Source organism: Pelodiscus sinensis, chromosome 1 (assembly GCF_052426305.1).
Source record: "Pelodiscus sinensis isolate ZL-2025 chromosome 1, ASM5242630v1, whole genome shotgun sequence".
NCBI classification, from domain to species: Eukaryota; Metazoa; Chordata; order Testudines; family Trionychidae; genus Pelodiscus; species Pelodiscus sinensis.
In genome coordinates, this window is record NC_143052.1 from 313934811 (window position 1) to 313954552 (window position 19742).

Sequence of the window (19742 nt, forward strand, 5' to 3'; positions counted from 1 at the left end):
TATCTTATCTGTTAGCTGGTGATGCAGTAGTAAGTGATTGCGTCAGCACAACTGGAACATTCAAGTTTTTGGGGAACGGCATTCAACTGTCTACATTCCATCTGAATGCTGAAACTTGCACACAATCCTCAGCAAAACCGCGTCTAACTTACCGTATTTAAAAAAAGGGACTTGTTTGTCTGCTACAATTTTGCGTCTGAGTGTGTATTGTTATTTAGAGTTTATTCGTTTAAGCAATGCTGCCTTGTTCTCTATAAAAATATAGTTGTCCTGACCCCTGGCAGTATCTCACTTGTAAGCTGTGGCATTGAGGATCAGTATTCTGGGAGTGCTGGTCACTCTGAGACTTTTTTTTTATAAGGGGAGCTCTCCTTTTCATGGGCAACAGAGACAGATAAAGGGGAAAGCAGCTCTTGTCATTATACTGCTATGACTCAGTTGCTTGGCCACAGGCTGGGGAAAGGTGGGGGTGGTCTGACATGGCCTCACATCTTTAGATCAGATCTGAATTTGGCTTCCAAGAGAAAAAGTTTGTCTTGTAGTTTGTGTCAGGTCCTCTTTGATGGCAATAGCTGACAAATCTAGGTTCTCCTCTTTGAGAAGTATCAGGGGGAAGCCGTGTTAGTCTGAATCTGCAAAAGTGATGAGGAGTCCTGTGGCACCTTATAGACTAACCGATTTATTGGAGCATAAGCTTTCATGGACAAAGACCCACTTGCTACTAAGCTAGGCTGCTTCTGTCTGGGTTGAGTGTCATAATAAATACTATGGTTTTCATACCCCTCTGGGTGTAATTCTTCCACCATCTCCAGTCCTCCTGCTTTTCCGGTCATTAGAGAGATAGGTGGGCATATTATGATAAGCTCTGGAGGAAGATCATTTTATTTTCCTGCAAGCCTATTAGCTTCCATGTAGGTTTCCAGTGAGCGTGAAACCTAGGACTTTCATTAGCAAAAAAACAAACAAAACAAACAAACAAAACCCAACCAACAACCACGCGGTCACTTTTTCAAAAGTAATAACTCCATTATCCATCATTAGTAGCAGGCTGTTAAACCTCACTGGGGGCCAGCCACTAGCAAGTGACATGATAGTCACACAAGCAGTGTATTACCTGCAATTTCTGAGGGTACGTCTACACTAGCTCATTAGTTCGAGCTAGGTAGGGTAATGAGGGCAAGCAGAGTTGCAAATGAAGCCCGGGATTTAAATATCCCGGGCTTCATTTGCATGTTCCCGGTCACCACCATTTTTAAATCCCCTTTAGTCCGAACTCCGTGCCCGTGGTTACACACGGCATGGAGTAGGTAGTTCGAATTAAAGATCCTAATTCGAACTACCGTTACTCCTCATTCCACGAGGAGTAATGGTAGTTTGAATTAGGATTCCACGAGGGGTAATGGTAGTTCGAATTAGGATCTTTAATTCAAATTACCTATTCAGTGCTGCGTGTAGCTGCGGGCACAGACTTCAGACTAAGGGGGATTTAAAAAATGGCGGCGCCCGGGAACATGCAAATGAAGCCTGGAATATTTAAATCCTGGGCTTCATTTGCAACTCTGCTTGCCCTCATTACCCTACCTAGCTCGAACTAACGAGCTAGTGTAGACGTACCCTGAGACAGGTTAATATTGGGTGAAATCCACTAAATTCATTGCGAGCTCTGCCATTGACTTCAGAGGGTGCAAGATCCCACCCACCGTTCTCATATAGGTAGACTTTTTTACTTAGGTGGAATCTTCATCCAGTTGAAAGGCCTACTTCATTCCAGGAAGAAAGAGTTTATTGCTTGGAATTACACTCTGACTTGGATTGGCCAGAAAGACTCTGATAGTATATCTACTTATCCAGAGAGGAAAGATGGTTTTGTGGTTAGAACTCAGGAGCTGAGTTCTGTGAGACCATCGGCAAATCACATAACTCCTACCCGCATACCTAAGGTGCCCATCTGTACAATGGGATTAATAATAATTTTCTACCCTGAAGGGGTGTTATAAATACATTAATTAACTGATGTTTTTTAAGTGCTCCAACAGTATGTTCCTGGTGTGTCTATAAAAAAATGAAATCAATATGTAGAATCCAGGATTGGCACTTTGAAAATAAATATAACAGTGTTCATAGTGATATGTGTAGTTTACAGGCAAATATAAAGGCGCGGAAAGGTATGTTACACTAAATCATACTGACAAGGAGTCCTGTGGCACCTTATAGACTAACAGATGTATTGGAGCTCCAATATGCTCCAATACATCTGTTAGACTATAAGGTGCCACAGGACTCCTTGTCGCTTTTGCAGATCCAGACTAACACGGCTACCCCTCTGATACTTAAATCACAGTATTGCAAATGAATGCAGAAATGGGCATATTTTTTGTGAAATGTATCTGCTGGTAGACAATTGACTAAGAATTAAATAATCTATGTAAAGAACTAACAATTAGCATATATGAAGGTCTAAGTTTTACTTACATAGGATTATTTTGAGCAATTTATATGTTGCCATTTGCATGATTTTCTATTTATTGATATGTCCACAATATCTGTTTTGGATATGTTAATCAGTGTTTTTCATAATATTTCAGTTCTGATACCCCTGACCAATCAGAATCCTAGGCAAATTTTAAATAAGAAACACAAAGAAAGGGGATGGTAAACTAACTGGCATTTGCAAACAAACAAACACTGTGGTTTGCCAACCACTGACAAATATGCATGGCCTAGTTTAGGACAACTCTGTTTACATAATGTGCTACTGTAGGAAGGACTGTGATAGAAATACACTGCAAGTATTGCAATAAGGTTTTCTGTATTACTGAATGACTTTTAAATTGTCCTTTTGTATTCCTGATCAGACTACAAATTGATTTAATATTCTAATGATGACCTACACTGATCTTAAAAATGACCTAAAATGGTAACATATTCCTAAGAGTGCTGAACATCCCTTGTAGCATTGCTACTTTTTTTTTTATCTATAACACATTTTTCTTTCTGATCAATTTCTCCGTCCCTACAACTGGATACCTCTTGATCCAGTATGACACTCCTTAATAGGACACTTCCAGCCCACTTAATTAGCCTTGTTAGCACTGGTTCTACAATTGACAGGCACTTTTTGTTATCTATCTATCTATCTATCTATCTATCTATCTATCTATCTATCTATCTATCTATCTATCTATCTATCTATCTATCTATCTATCTATCTAATCTTCATTTTTGTTATTACCACTCCAACTCATCTGATGAAGTGGGTTTTACCTACGAAAGCTCATGATACTATATATTTTTGTCAGTGTCTAAGGTTTCACAGGTCTATTCATTACTCCTTAATGTAGTATGATATGAAATCACCACTGCCAAAGAGAGCTGACGAAGAATGAAGCTCTCTCCCAAGGGCCAGGGAAGAGCTGGTTTTTAATTTTGTGGTGGTGTTCTGAAGTTTTTTTTTTTAAATTATGTAACATGTATGTGGTTTGCATGAGAAGGGGAATGTGTTGGCTAGCCTTTAATATGCTTTTTCTGTTGCCGTCTCTAATACCTTCACAACATTTGATTATATCATGCAAAAATACATGACTAACAATTTAAAACATACTGCAGGACACTCTGCATATAGAAGTGGAGTCACAGTTCTTTATTTACATGGCATGGGGCCACTATTATACTGAGGTAACATTTAGTTCTGTGCCCCTCCTCCTTAAAATCCCACATGAAAAAGCCTCAAAATTGTCATGTTGGTTTAGGGCCTGGGTTAGAAACTTTCTACCAAAAAAATGGCTAAGGATTTCACAGCTCCTGTGTTTGTATAACTACTTTTGCCTCACTATGGCACAAAAATAAATCAATAAAAAATAGTCCACTGGACTCCCTTAGTTGAGAGCAGAGCAGTTGCCATGGGTGGGCCTCGTTGGGCTATGCCCCCAAAGCCTGGCTCTGCTCTAGCCCCAGTGCTTGCCCAGCCCTGCTCGTCCGCCCTGTGTGCCTGCAGGGGAGTGGAATCAGGTTGCAGGGGCTTGACCCTGCTCTGCGCACCCAGTTCTCCAGCAAGGGAGCAGGGGTCAGGGCTCATCCCACTCTGCCTGTCTACTCAGATCTCCAGCAGAGGAGCGGGGTTGGGGCATGAGGGTTCACCCTGCTCTGTCCATCCACTCAGCACTCCACTCCATCCACTCGTGCTCTCACGCTACTCCCCAGCTGGAATGCTGGGAGAGGGCAAATCTCCATGCCCCAAACTTGCACCCCAGGTGCGTGCCTGGGACTCAGGGGGTATCCTGGCCAGATTGTCCATTGCACCCGGCAAGGCCAGCTGGAAAGGGTGGGTAGAGGCAGCTCCAATCCCTTCTGAACCAACTATCTTGCTCCTCCTGCCCAGTTATTGCCCGTCCACCCAAAGTTGTGGCCCACCCAAGTGTCCTGTCCTGGCCATGCCACTGGTTGTGAGAGAGCACAGGAGTAAAATTTAATTGTATGAAATGAAATATCAGATGTCACTGTGGTTTTCATTTTGCAATTGAGCAGTGAGGCACCAGGTCTGGCAAGAAAATCAGGAGATTGCTGGAAAACTAAGCTTCAGTTTCAACATAATAAAGTGATTCACCCAAGACCTCTTTCTCTTCAGAATGTTACACTGATGACTCCCAAATCTCCTCAGTGTCCTCAAAGCTTTCCCTTTGCCTCAGCTTTCATTTCCTCCTGGGTGTCCTGCCACCATGTCATACACAATATAGGGGAAAGGTGAATTCTGGAACGAAATCCAAGGATGAAATCCATTAGTTTATGAAAGTTTGGCCATTGACTCCAGTGTGGACAGGATTTCATACATAGTGTTCTCTTCCAAGCTCGTCTGCAGCTCTCTCTGTTCCTCTCTCTTTGCTAATCTTTCTAAAGCAACTATCACTATGGTATCTTTAATATTGCATTCATAATATATTAATTTGGAGCTGCATCTATATATAAACAGCAGTCACAAACTGTAGCCTATACAATTACCTACAAAAGTTTAAAATAAAACGTTTCTGCCATTTTTCTCCTTTATAGCATATAAAGGAATATTTTCCCTTTTTTCTATTTTTCTGATTTTTTTTCTATTGCAAAACTAATCTAACCTGTTTTCATGGATGACTCAATAGTTATTGTAATCAGTGCTTTTTTTGTGATGGTACTGCCTGGTACGCAGTACCGGCACCTCCAGACGTAGTACCAGTACCTCCAGTCAGAGCTCAACAACTTTTCCCCTGGAGTACCGGCACCTTGCTTTTTTTGTTAAAAAACAAAACAAAACAAAACAAAACAAAACAAAACAAAAACAACTGATTATGATTATGATATCAGAAGTACAAAACAGTGATACCTGGACCATTGAGAGGAGTAGGGATATTTACTTATTTGGTTGTTGAGTCTTTTAAAGTCTATTCTGCTTGGTTTATTACCTTAACAACCATTTAACTCTAACACCTAAGAAAAAGTTGGGAGAGCTGGGTTTTATGTAAACTATTAAACATTCTGCCCCTCTACTTTTGGACTACAGCAGGTCCTATTTCAGTTCTCTGGACCTCCAAGGTATTTTGATTGACAGAATTTGATTTTTCCTGATGAAGATGAAGCAGATGGAGAATTTATGCAGTGAAAGAGAAAAACCTTGTTAACACAAATATCTTCAGTAATAGTAAAATGAACAGAGAAATATAAGTCAGATGCCTTTCATGTTTAACTTTTTGTTTTTTGACTATTGTACCTTTTCAGGGCAAAAGCCCCACTTTAATGTTTAATCTCTAGGGTGTAATCTTTAAAGGAAAGAAGGTGTATGAAAATTTGTACTTCATCTTCTGACTAACATCTCATTATGTCTCAGGTCAAATTTAGCACTTGCCTACAGTGAAGAAACATAGTAATTTTACAGGTTTTTATATATTTTCTTTCTGCATGTCCAATTTGTTCACCCTCTTATGGCCTCTGACACCCACGCTGCCAGCCATGAAGATTTGTACATATTCTTCTGAGCAAATAATATCTTTCCAGGAGAGAGATTAAATTCACTAGAATTTCAGTTTAATTTTACTAAATTACATAGGGCACTACACTTTATGTGGCAGTTAGAAATTCACCAGTTTTAGGTCAGGCAGTTTAGTTAATCTGTGTAGTTTATGTGCTGTATAGCATTCTGCTTTTTATACAGCACTAGACATATAACACAGGGATTTTCACAGTTTAACAGTGCAGTTTGCTATCCAGTAAAGAGGGTAGTATCCGAGAAAATATATTATAGTTTAACTTGTTAATTAACATATGTAAGCAAAATCCTGTCTTCAAAATGAAAGGCACAAAATAGAATATTTCTAATGCTGTTTGCCTAGTAACTACCCTAAGTTATAGCAAAACCAAGTTATTGCAATTTAAAAGTATGTAGCACTCAAATTATTGGGGTGATAACATTTAAAAGTAAACTGAATGCTTCTGAAAACTCTGCTGATAAGACTTCAAAACACTGGGAAGATTTTCAACCAGGTTGAAAAAGAATCCAGAAATTGAATAAATCAAGGGTACAAAGTAACTTGTTTAAAGGGAGCTCTGACTGCCCCGGTTATCATTACTGTTTCCTGAGAGACAGTTTATGGAAGGTGGTTTTATGATGCATTCCTGAAACACCTCCAATTTTCAAATATGCAATATAAACCACCTTCTGAAAACTGCATAACTTGTCCTTGATTTATAAATACTACCACGCCTATTTTAGACGTAGCAAAATTTCTGAAGTTCTAGTGGCATCAATAATAAAAACATAGTTTAACTTCTATACAATGATTTGCTAAAGAATCAGAACAACAAGAGATAGGAAACCACTTCATAGAGTAAAGCTTGTTGTCTATTCCTGTGGTAATGGACAAAAGATTTTAATGGTACATGATTTGTTTTAGCAAGAATGGCTGGGAGAAAAATATGAAGCAAAAATATTTATTATGTATGCTGTTTCCCTTAGAGATAAAAGGAAGAATTCCTTGTTGGACTTAACAAACAAATCGTACTGATTCATTAACACTGGATTTAGTAGATTTTACCCTATTTCCTGTCCCCAGAGAATGGATTGCAGCCATTCACATAACAACTGCTATTTGCCATATTGTGTGTAAAATGTGGAGTTCTGTACACTATCTCCCCCAGTTTATGTGTGTCCTTCAGCCCCTATTTTGTGGGTTGCTCTGCAAGCACTTTCCACTGTGCCTGGTACAAGCCATGTTTAGTATCATGCCTGACCACAGCATCCTTTCACCATGCCAACCAAGGCTTTTTGGTAAAATTCTCTTTAACACTGTATCACCATCTGGAAATGGATATGTAACCAAAATGTCCCACATGCTCCCTTCATCCCATGTAGAGTCCAAACACTACAAGTCTTCAAGCTCAGTGTCTTTTAGAAACCCTTCTCTTCTTCAAAGGGAAATTTTTCATAAAGGGCCTAATTCAATGGGGGACAAGGACACTCAGCTCATCACATTGCAGAATTGGGCTTAATGTCTTTTCTTATCAATATGAGCCACTGCTCTAGTCCTGTGAGGTGCTACATGCCCTCTCTCCATTGACTTTCCTTGTCATTCTTCATAAAGTTGTATGTCTGGGATCTAATTGTCTTGTTTACACCGGTTTAACTTTAACTTCACACATTCAGTGCAGGCCTCTTTCTTGCCTTTCCACTTTGTGTATTGTATGTACAACTCTGTTGTAGTTGCATATCAATATTTTTGAGGCTCTTATTGTGTTTCCCACTTTCTAAGATGTCCTACAAGGTAGAGTCAATTAAGCCCTCACCAGCTGCGGATTTGAAGTTCTCTGTTTCCTTAATGTTCTAATATCAACACCACCTCTATGGTATTTGAGGGTTTACCACAAATACATAGTTGGAGACCTATAACAACATACACATTTCTTAGTGAACACCCTTATTTGCCACTCATGGTTATCTAGAAACCTCACAGAAAACAGAACAGAAAACATAAATCCCATGATTTTTGAAGGAAAGAGTCATAGCAGATTTTCAAAGGTATTTAGATACCAAAAGACACAGGTGTCTATTGGGATATACAAAAGTAATTAAGCAGATTAGATTGCTTTAGTCTCCTACTGATTCCTGTCTGCATCATTCTGTTGATGATGCAGAAGAGAGGATAGAATACACCTCACTTCCTCTTAGCTGTGTGACCTCTGCAGTAATAACAGGAATAAAAAGTAGCATAAATATATTGTCGCTGAGGAAGATATGATAGGACACACACAGAGCAGATACATTGAGTGGAATATTTGAGAGGAAGTAGGACAAGGCAGCTGGCTTTTTAACAACACTAAGTAGCATATGTGTCAACAAGGAAGCCTTGACTATTACATGTTTTCTGCATATTGTGTCAAGGATGGGAGATCAAAGATGCAACTTTTTCTAGTTCATGAATTATGTATGTACACAATACTGTAATTTTCTATCTTGATTCTGTCAGACTGGGAGACACTGTCAAAACTGTGCTTCTGGTTATTCCAGTCTTTATAGTTTTATATCTGACAGACAGGATTCCACTTCCTAGCACCCTCTAGCATTGAAACTACTGGTGTATCATTGACCTGGTAACAGTATAGTGCCCAGAAGGCCCAGTTCAACTATTTGCAAAGAATTGGGACCCCAAATAAATGAGAGAAATTAGCATCCATGAAGATTTGGGAAGTAGGAAACTGCTGAGCAATTGTGGACTGATGAAGTAATGATTAAAGTCTGCCATGGTTTACTATGTCTACTAACCTAGAAAAGATGGATGCTTTGTCTTAATTATTTTCTAAGAGTGTCATTTCATCCAATGGAAGAATTAAAGTCATACTAGACCAGCTTTTATATAAACCCTTTGTTTTTATTGTTTAAACATCCATCCATCTGTATTTTCACTTTATTATATGGTTACCAGAACGGGTATTTTAAAATGTTAACATGAGGTGTGTCTGAGGCAGAGAGATTTAAGCACATGGGTGATGAAGTGGTGCCCTTAAATCCTTTTGAAGTGAGGAAAAAAGATGCTGACATGTCATTGTTTTCGATATAATTTAATGGGAAGACATGGTGCAATAAGTGGTTTAAGCAGTAGGTGGCGCCTGACTGGAGTGAAAAGCAGATAGAACCTTGTGTTCCTTAGGGCTACTGATGTATATTTGCAATGTGAGTAATCCCATTGACTTCAGTGGGACTACTCCTATAAGTGCTCCCCAGTGCGAGTAAGGATTGCATAATCTAGTTCTCAAGTAGGGGAATTTTTCTCTCCTAGAGTACAGTCTGCACAAGAGGAAGAGGCAATTCAGAAAGAAACAGAAGGATCCAAAAGAGCCAGAGACTAACATAGAAGCAGAGTTGGAAGCTAGCTTAGAAGCAAAGCACTTGCACAGACTATTGATTTAAAATGCTTGAGATGCTTCTGAAGCCAGTAAAAGTCAGAAGAGGCGCTGTTGTGCCCTCTCGCTCTACAATCGGCTCCATTTGTAGAGGAGTTTATGTTGCTGGTTACAACAGGCCATGATGTCTTTTTAAAGGCCAGAATTCTTCCTTTTGTTATTCAGAAAGAGGAAAAGAATCTTAAATAAGTACATAATAAATATCAGGCAATGTATAAGAAGACAGTTTATTAATGTGCTGCTGCGAAATAGATTGAAATAATAATTTATAATAACCTTAGGCTGAAGTAACTAACACAAGAGTAGTTAATGCCTACTCACAAGCTACTGTAATCCAATATGGTAGCTGGGGATGCCTTTTCCTGAGAGAGGCTGAAATTTGATATTGTGGAAATAATAGTATGTGATTATGCAATGAAAGACTGTGGTTAAAATTTTCAAAAGTGCATGAGTTCCATTTTCAGAAGTGACATAGGTGTTTAGGAGCTTAAGGGAAAGTTCACGCTGCAGCTGAGTGTGTGACTGCAGTCCACATAGACATATCTGAGCTACTTTAATCTAGCTATCTGAGGTACCAACAACAGTCAATACATGCCAGCATGAACTTCAGCATGGAGCCCTCCAAGCCTTCCTGGAACCTTAGGTAATTTCCTGGGTGGCTAGCTAGCTCTAAGGTCCATTTGCCAGACCTTCAATGCTATCTATCCCTACTGAGCTAGTTTAACATTAGCTCAGGTATTTCTACACAAGCTGCAATGAGGCCACCTGATTGCAGTGCAGATATACCCTCAATGAAAATCAGTGGAACTTAGGCTTTCAAGTGCCTAAGGCAGTTTTGAAAATGGGACGTACGTGCTTTTGAAAAGTTGACTCTAGTTCACAATGCCTCAACCCAACGGGTGCAGAATTATTGTTGCATTAAGGACCATCAATTGCTATTAGCTAGGATGCACAGGGATGGTATCCTTAGCCTCTGTCAGAAGCTGAGAATGAGTAATAGAGAATAGATCACTGGATGATTCCGTGTTCTGTTCATTCCCTGTGGGGCACCTGGCATTGTCCACTGTCAGAATACAGGATACTAGACTACATGGACCTTTTGTCAGACCCATTATGGCAATTTGTATGGGCCATCTAAATCCTGGCATTATCTCACTTCTGAGTGCATGACTTTACAATCTAAATAATGTTCTTTTAGCAAAGTTTTTTGCATGTAACATATGTACAGGTTGGATCTCCCTGGTCCAGCACCCTCAGGACATGAGCGGTCCCAAACCACGAAGTTTGCTGGACCAGGGGAGGTCAAAGCTCCCCTCTCAGCTGTCAGCTCTGTTCCCCTGCTGCTCCTAGTCCTGCTAGCCCCAGGAGAGGGGCTGTGCTCCCCATTGTACTGGAGGAACTAGGCCCCATTGTCTCTAGCCCTGGCTGGGGCTGCACTCCCTGCTGGGCCGGCCCTACAGCCTCTGAAGGGGGTCGGGGGCTACATTCCCCACTGCCAGCCCAGCCCCTCAACATGGCTAGCCGTGGCTCTTTGATGCAGCAATATCTGTGGTCCTACTGGACCACAGATGTTGCCAGACCAGAGTCTTGGATTTTTGAGGTTTAACCTGTGGCTACGTTTACACTGGCATGATTTTCCGGAAATGCTTTTAACGGAAAAGTTTTCTTTAAAAGCATTTTCGGAAAAGAGCATCTAGATTGGCACGGATGCTTTTCCACAAAAGCACTTTTTGCGGAAAAGCGTCCGTGCCAATCTAGATGCGCTTTTGCGCAAAAAAGCCCCAATCGCCATTTTAGCCATCGGGGCTTTTTTGCGCAAAACAGTACTGTGCTGTCTACACTGGCCCTCTTGCGCAAATGATTTGCGCAAGAGGGCTTTTGCCCGAACGGGAGCAGCACAGTATTTCAGCAAGAACACTGACGATCTTACATGTGATCGTCAGTGTTCTTGCGGAAATTCAAGCGGCTAGTGTAGACAGCTGGCAAGTTTTTCCGCAGAAGCAGATGATTTTGCGGAAAAACTAGCCAGTCTAGACACAGCCTGTGTGTATATATAGCAATGTTTGGCAGAAGATTATATAAAGAGAGACTATATATCAAAGGCATAAGCAAAAGAAGGCAAAGTTAAGTCTGGGTATTAACTGGAACATTTTTGAATATTTAAATTTTGAAAAGTATCAACAAAACATGATTATTGTGAATTATTAATGTAGTACATTATTTCCTTACTAGTTATGATGTATCATTAATACGATGAAAAGTAATTCTCAAAGTAGCAAGTTAAATGTTTTCATTTTGCAGTATTCTGGATCACTTCATGCTAGACTAAACTAATGCAATGCCAACAGAGAAGTGTTAACTAAAGCTACTTCACTATCTTGCATTTCATTCATTTCATTCTTACTAGCAATGAAAGAGCAACAATACATTAGTGCTTCCCCTTCATTTTACTATCACATGCACACAAATAGGAAACTCTAATGTTGGCATATTTAATATGATACCTGTCTAGTGCCGATATACTGTTCCTTCCCAGTCACACTCACTTGTAAGCATACAGGCAAAAGAATGGCTCATATTTTTAGTTTTATGAATAAAATCCCACAGTATTCCACATGGGAACACTCCCAGTATTCTTTTATAGGCTAAAAGGGGGTCCCTATGCACATAAATAGTAAAGTGTGCACCTGCCTTCAATAAGTCCATGTCAAGGTATGCAAGTGAACAACACGCCAAATTTGCCTTGTAAAGTAAATGTAAAAAGAACAGACTTGTCGCAGTGAAAAAAATATTTTGAAAGGAAAATCACAACTGAACAGGTTTAGTTGAAGTCTGGAACATAAAAGTACCTGAGCCAGGACTATGAAATAATGGAGGAAAAAAGGTCATTATAATTACAGTAGATTTTTTTCAAGTGTCTTTCAGAAAAATTACAGAGTATGTTCTGTAGTAGCTAAGTAGTTTCCAGGCCAGCCATAGACCAAATAATGCCCTTGGCAAGGAGCATCTTCAGTGCTCCCCCTCATTTGCTAAACTTTTAAATACTTTATCTTTTATTGCATTTGTAGCCCATGTCATGACTTTGATGCACGATTTGCATGCATGATTCATCCCTGTCTTATGATAAATCTGCTCACTAGGATCTAGTATTTATCTGTATTTATTCATGTCATACATAAGCAAATAAAAATTAAACTCCTTTAACATCATAGAAATCTTTTAATTAAAAAAATTACTGAAATATATTAACTACAAGAAATTGAACTATGCACCAACTTTGGTTAGTCTAGTATTAAACAGTGTTACAATAGGTGACAGCCTTTAAATGTTAACTGTAGTCCTTAGTTCAAAAGGTTGCTCTTCTTTCCTTTGCCCTTGTGAGCTGAAGCACAGCATCAGAGAGAGAAAAGATGGCCAATAGCATTTTCTAATGATAAAATAGCAAGCAATGTCAATGACTCATTGGCTGTAGTCAATCAAAGATATGCTTAATGAGACTGAGTTTCAAAAAGCTGCTCTGACCACTCATAACGGTGCCCAGCAACACAAGCAGAATCCCCAAGACCATCCTCACATTAGGAAAAGTGTTCTTCAGCTCTGGACCATAAATGAATTGAAGAAGTTGGAGTGGAGAGTGCTTCCTGTATTGCAAAATGTGATGGATGTTGTCTAATTTGATATAGAAGTTTTTATCATTGATGTCTGAACATTTCCCAGGATCCAGTCAGGGTCTGTATAACTGTTCATGGGTGATTTCCTGTCCATTGACAGCTTATTAAGGTCGTACAAACCACAACAGATTTTGGTTGTGGTGCTTCAAATTTGTCCAAAGTTTTCTTCAGTGAACACTTGAGCAATGTTAGAGAGTAAGCAAAATAACTCCTTGAGAAATTTGAAGTCAGAGATCTGGTTTGGCATGCTTTTAGCCCTGTGTTGGATTCTGGCCTCAGCTTTACTTGCCTGTGCCAATTTATCAGGATGTCAGATACCTCAGTCACTTGGTACCTCACTGGCTTTATGCTGTCATTGTGAGTGTCCCAGTGAATGTCACTTAATAGCTTTAAGGTCAGATTTGATTATAAAGATTTTCCACCTGATCGTTGATGCTGAAAACAGGATGTATCTCCCTTGCACTACTCCAAAGAGAGATACTCAATCTAGAGAAAAATGACCCTGTATCTGACACAGCAAGGTTGCAGGAATGGTAGCCACAAGGCACATAGCTCTTGGATTCAGCAAAAGGATCTTTGCCTGGGTGCCACTGTTTCTTCCCTTCATGTTCACACTATTTTTGTAGCCTTGTCTGCTTGCCTGAAGCCATGGGCAGCTGGTATGCTAGGTAGGGAAGGCATAGCCTTTCTAAACTTGCAGCCTCGCCCCACCCATACTCTACCCCCAGAATGCCTACTGTAGGCCAGTGTTTCTCAACCAGTAGTACAAGTACCCTCAGGGGTACTCAAGAGAAGTTGGGGGTGGGAGGTATGTCAACACAACTGAAATTTAAAGAAAACTCAATTTTTGTTTTAAGTGTTACAGTGCTTTATTATTTTTGTACTTTTTATACCCAAAAATGTCATCACCCGCCCGGCTATGATTAAGTTCTTTAAACAAATATATTGCAATGGTAGAAAAAATGTGTGTGTCTGAAAACTGTATTGGGGGAGTGTTGCTGCCCCCCAAGTGCCTGCCCTCCCTGTGCTCCAGGGCCAGGGAGGCTGGGGCTGCCCGCCCTTCACACTTTCATGCTCTAGGGCTGGGGAGGCTCAGGCCTCGTGCCTCCCACTCTCCCCATGTGCCAGGACTGGGATGGCTCAGGCATAGTACTGCCCCACCTCCCTGTGATGGAGGGCATGGCCTAGGCAGAAGGAGCAGGACTGGGGGTGGGGCTGGGGGCTTGCCTCCTCCAGCCAGCCCTCCTTTTATCCACTGCCCATTCCTGAAGCTTTATTTTATTCTCATTCAAAACATTCATAAATAGATCTATTGGGTATCTTGTTCCTTGACTTGGATACATCCATCCTCATCATCAACAAATCTTACCATCTACATGTTTTGTTAGTATTTAGAGTATCATGAGCTTCCGTGAGAAACTACAAAACATCAGTAATCTTCCTGAAAATACCATCCTGGCCACCATGGACATAGAAGCCCTGTAGACCAACAGACCACAGGCTATCAGGAACACCATCCCCAATGATAGCATTGCACACCTGGTTACAGAGCTCTGCGACTTTGTCCTCACCCACAACTACATATATAGAGAGAGCCGGAGGCACAGCCGGATGGAGAACAGCACCTGGCGCAGGTATGACAGTCCCGGTTGGCGGGTAGGAAGTGGCCCAGGGCGGGGTCATGAAGCCCGCAGGCTGACGAGTTTAAGAGAATGCCCCCATCAGCTAGGCATGGGAAGCAAGTGTCCCTGCCTTAAGACCCTGGGCTGGGACCTGGGAGAGAGGGTGGGCCCGGGTCCCCTTACCATGCCACCAGCAATTGAACCTCGATGCTGAGGAGGCTGGTATCCATTGAAAATAGTGGCAGAGATTGAATAATTGCTGGACCATGGGGAAGACTGGTGGTGGGTTTGAGACTTGGCCCATTCGGACTCAAGCGGGCCATGGTTCGGGGGAACACTGGGGGTACCTCTAAACTACATGCCTCCGTCGACAGAGGCATGTAGATTTGTGTATTCGAAAAAGGGAAATGAAGCCGCGATTAAAATAATCGCAGCTTCATTTAAATTTACATGGCTGCCGCGCTGAGCTGACAAACAGCTGATCGGCTGTTTGTCCGCTCAGCGCGCTAGTCTAGACGCTCCCCTGTCGACATCAAAGCCCTTTGTCGGCAGCTCCGGTAAACCTCATCCCACGAGGAATAACGGGGCTGCCGACAAAGGGCTTTGATGTCGGCAGGGGAGCATCCAGACTAGCGCGCTGAGCGGACAAACAGCCGATCAGGTGTTTGTCTGCTCAGCGCGGCAGCCATGTAGATTTAAATGAAGGGGGGTATGTCTATACTACCCTGCTAGTTCGAACTAGCGGGGTAATGTATGCATACCGAACGTGCAAATGAAGCCCAGGATTTGAATTTCCCGGGCTTCATTTGCATAAGCCGGCCGGCACCATTTTTAAATGCCGGCTTGTTCGAACCCCGTGCCGCGTGTAGCCGCGCGGCACGGGGTTCGAACAAGCCGGCATTTAAAAATGGCGCCGGCCGGCTTATGCAAATGAAGCCCGGGAAATTCAAATCCCGGGCTTCATTTGCACGTTCGGTATGCATACATTACCCCGCGAGTTCGAACTAGCGGGGTAGTGTAGACATACCCGGGGCGATTATTTAAATCGCGGCTTCATTTGCCTTTGCCTACAACCCTCATCTACATGGCTCCGTCGATGGAGCCATGTAGTCTAGACACAGCCTGGGTGTATAGGGTTGACGATCGGGGAGTCAGTTTAGGCTTAATAAAAGGTGGGACATGCACACCTCGAGTCTTCTGGCTTACAGTACTACCAGACTGTTTGTTGTGTTTTAAGTTTTTCCTGTTACAGACTAACTCGGCTACCCCTCTGAAGCTTACTGTAAATGACATCTTTTCACAATGACTATTGTTGGGAGTGAAGTCCTTTATTATATCATAATACTTTGCTTTGCAAAACTGCATCAGTACATTATCAATACATTATCAAGTACCTACCTACCATAATGTCAATCAGTTAGTTTTGTTTTACTGCAGTAATGGTCCACAGCTTCTTTGTTAACTACTCAACACTTGAAGTATTTCCCAAGGAGCTCTACCAAACAGAGGTAATTAGCTTTATGTTCAGTGAACAGCTGATTCAACCTGGGCTGCCTGCTTCTAAATCCAGCCCTGGCTATGTCTAGACTACACCGATCTATCGGGAAAAGGTATGCAAATTGTGCTCCACATCTACACTGGGCCAAATTTCAGAAAAACCTCCTCTTTCAGAAGAGCCCTTCTTCCTTGTGGATGGAGGAAGAAAGGGCTTCCGAAAGAGTGCATCTGCTTTTCAGCAAAAAAAACAGCGGAAAAGCAGATGCATTTCCTGGACGCGGAGGAGTGTAGACATCGCCCCTGTGTGTATCTCTACTGATCTCAGAGATATCCTTTCTGCTGTGATTACTAGCTGTAATTTGCTTAATTAATATTTGAACACAGGCCTAGTTCCAAAACTCCTCCTCTAGTTGTCTTGTGGTTTTTGAGCTGCTCCTCCTTGTCCATTTGCATGTGAGACAGAAACACATTCATGGGGAATTGGTTCTATCCCTGGCCCCCTGGATGCTCTAGTGAGATTTACATTCCCACAGAGACTAGGAATTCAAATGTCTTTTCTTTAAGCTTGCAATTTACCACCATAACACCAATGATTTCAATAGAGATCCTTCTCACTTTCACTAGTTTAACTGGGAGAATAATCTGGTTGCAAATGACAGATCCTATATAAGGAATCTTTACCGAAGTTAACTATTAACCTGAGGTTCTTTGGTTGGAGCAAAAGCTTGGAAGCCAGGAGGGCTTGGGGTTTTACTAGCTAAACCATAGACTTTGAACAAGATGATGCAGTTCATAGTCCTTTGTTCTATGTGCAGATAAAATATCTTCACTAAAGATGCACACAAAAGCTTAGAGCACTGTGTGTGATATGCTCCTTCTGAAAACGGAAGCCTGGGCTGAGAGCACTGGTAACAAAGCATGCAGATATGGGGAGGAGAAAGAAAAGTCTCAAAGAAACCACCCTGGAGACAGCACGTGGCACTTCTTTGATTCCTTTAGCTATATGTCAGTTTGCATTTTTCATGCCCCATTTTTTTGTATGCCCAGTGCCTCTGTGTGCAGCAGGGGAGCTTACTGGCCAATAAACGGCAAATGACATTCAATGTTGATAAATTCACATTGGAAAAGGGAACTCTACTACACATACAAAATTATAGGTTCTAAATTATGTATTTACCATTCAAGAAAAAAATCTTGGAGTTATTGTGGATAGTTCCCTGAAAAGAGCCACTCAATGTGCAGCACAGTCAAAAAAGCTAATAATGTTGGGAGCCATTAGGAAAGGGATGGATAATAAAATTGAAAATATTATAATGCTGCTAGATAAATCCATGGGATGCCCACACTTTGAATGCTGATCTGGTAATCTCATCTCAAAACAGGTATATTAGAGTTGGAAAAGATGCAGAAGAGGGCAATGGAAATTTTTAGGGACATGGAATTGTTTTCATAGGATGAGAAATTAAAACAACTGGGGCTGGTCAACTAAGAAAAGAGATGACCAAAGGGGATATGATAGAGATGTATAAAATCATGAATGGTGCAGAGAAAATGAATAAGAAACTATTATTTACCCCTTCACATAACACATGAATCAGGGAACATGCAAGAAAATTAATAGGCAGCAGGTTTAAAACAAATGTAAGCAAATATTTCGTCACATAATACATAATCAACCTATGGAGCTCATTGCCAGAGGATGCTGTGACAGCCAAAAGAATTGGGTGGGTTGAAAAAAGAATCAGGTCAATTCCAAGAGGACAGGTTCATCACTGGCTATTAGCCAAGATGGTTAGGGATGCAATCCGATATTCCGGGTGTCTCTTAATACCTGACTGTCAGAAGCTGGGGCTTGATGATGGGGAATGGATCATTTGATAATTACCTTATTTTGTTCATTCCCATGGAAACATCTGGCACTGGTCACTGTCATAAGACTGGACTCTGGGGTTGATGGTCTACTGGCTTGACTCAGTAAAGACACTCTTATGTTCTTAAGTAAAACTTTAAAGAGTAGTGTAATGTTCTGAAGTCAGAGGTGGTTTTAGTGTTCATCTTTTCATATACTCTTGCCATTATAAGATGTTCTTCTGCATTTACTAATAATGTCTTGTATTGATTATACTTAACTCCGCTGTTGCCTGGTCCCAAGTCCAGGATGTGAAAGGAGGAGGGTTGTATGTTGGGCTAATAACCCACTACGTAAAAAACTCTTGCTACAGAAACGTCAACGAAAACTTTAAAAAGCCATCAAAGGGGTGATCAGCTGAGGATCGAGGCAGCAACGCTTAGCATGATGAGCAGAGATGAAAGCCGAAAGGAAGTTTCTGCTCCGATACAGTCCCTAGCGAGACCCAAGTAACAAGTGAGAGTGGCAGCATGGAACGTAAGAACCATGTACGAGACCGGGAAAACAGCACAGGTGGTGAGAGAAATGTCCAGGTACAAGATCAATATTTTGGGCATTAGTGAAATGAGATGGACTGACTCGGGGATGCTAACACTTGGTTCAGGGGAGACTGTCTGTTACTCTGGAAGGTCAGATGGACAGCATCAAGAAGGGGTTGGCATCATCCTGGATATTCAGGCTAAGAAGAGCCTTCTGGGATGGGAACCAGTCAACTCTCGTATCATCAGAGCAAGATTCTTTTCCAGCTACGCCAAAACCACCATTATTCAATGCTATGCACTCACCGAACAAGCTACAGAGGAGGAGAAGGACTTATTCTATAGCAACCTGCAAGAGCAGATAGACAAAACACCTTGCCATGACGTTTTGATCATAATGGGGGATCTGAATGCAAAAGTTGCGTCGGATAATGAAGGTTACGAATCCTGCATGGGCCCAGAGGGTGTCGGCGAAAGAAATGATAATGGACAGCGTTTTGTAGATTTGTGCCTGGAGAATGGTCTGGTGATAGGAGGCACTGTCTTTCAACATACGACAATACATAAGTTGATCTGGATATCTCCAGATAGAAGGACTTGTAACCAAATTGATCACATTGCTATCAACCATGAGAGATGGCCGAGCACTGAGAGGAGCCGATGCAAACAGCGATCATCATCTTCTTCTTTGCAAGCTGCAGCTCAAGCTGAAACGGCTGAAAAGGACAGACAGAAAGACTGGTGGCCAGCTCTTTGACTCCAGTAGACTAAAACATCCAACAGTGAAGATCCAGTTCACTCTAGAGCTGTTCAACAGATTCAGCCTGCTCGAAGACCCGATAGCAGATGATATTAATATCCTCTGTGAGGAGATCGAGAAGGTATACCTGGAAACCAGCAAGATTGTACTGGGGTACAAGAAGAAACAGAAAAGGGAGTGGATTTCAGATGCTACATGGCAGCTCATTGAGAACAGAAAGGCGGTTAAACAGCACACACTTGCAGGCAGTGATGAAAATAAAATAACAGCTGTACAGGTCTACAGGGACTTAAATGTTGCTGTGAAGAGAAGTGTACGAAGAGATAAGAGAACGTATGTGAACAATATTGCCACGGAGGCCCAGTCAGCAGTAGACAGAGG

At 41.5% G+C, this 19742-nt stretch overlaps 1 protein-coding gene across 1 annotated transcript in view; it reads left to right on the forward strand.

The window, feature by feature from the left end:
- The window catches only part of LOC149525859 (uncharacterized), a 101518-nt gene that overhangs the window by 41530 nt on the left and 40246 nt on the right, over positions 1 to 19742 (forward strand). Inside the window, 2 exon segments of the mRNA XM_089777894.1 lie at positions 18580 to 19234; positions 19236 to 19741. Coding sequence (XP_089634020.1) covers positions 18580 to 19234; positions 19236 to 19741 — 1161 coding nt within the window.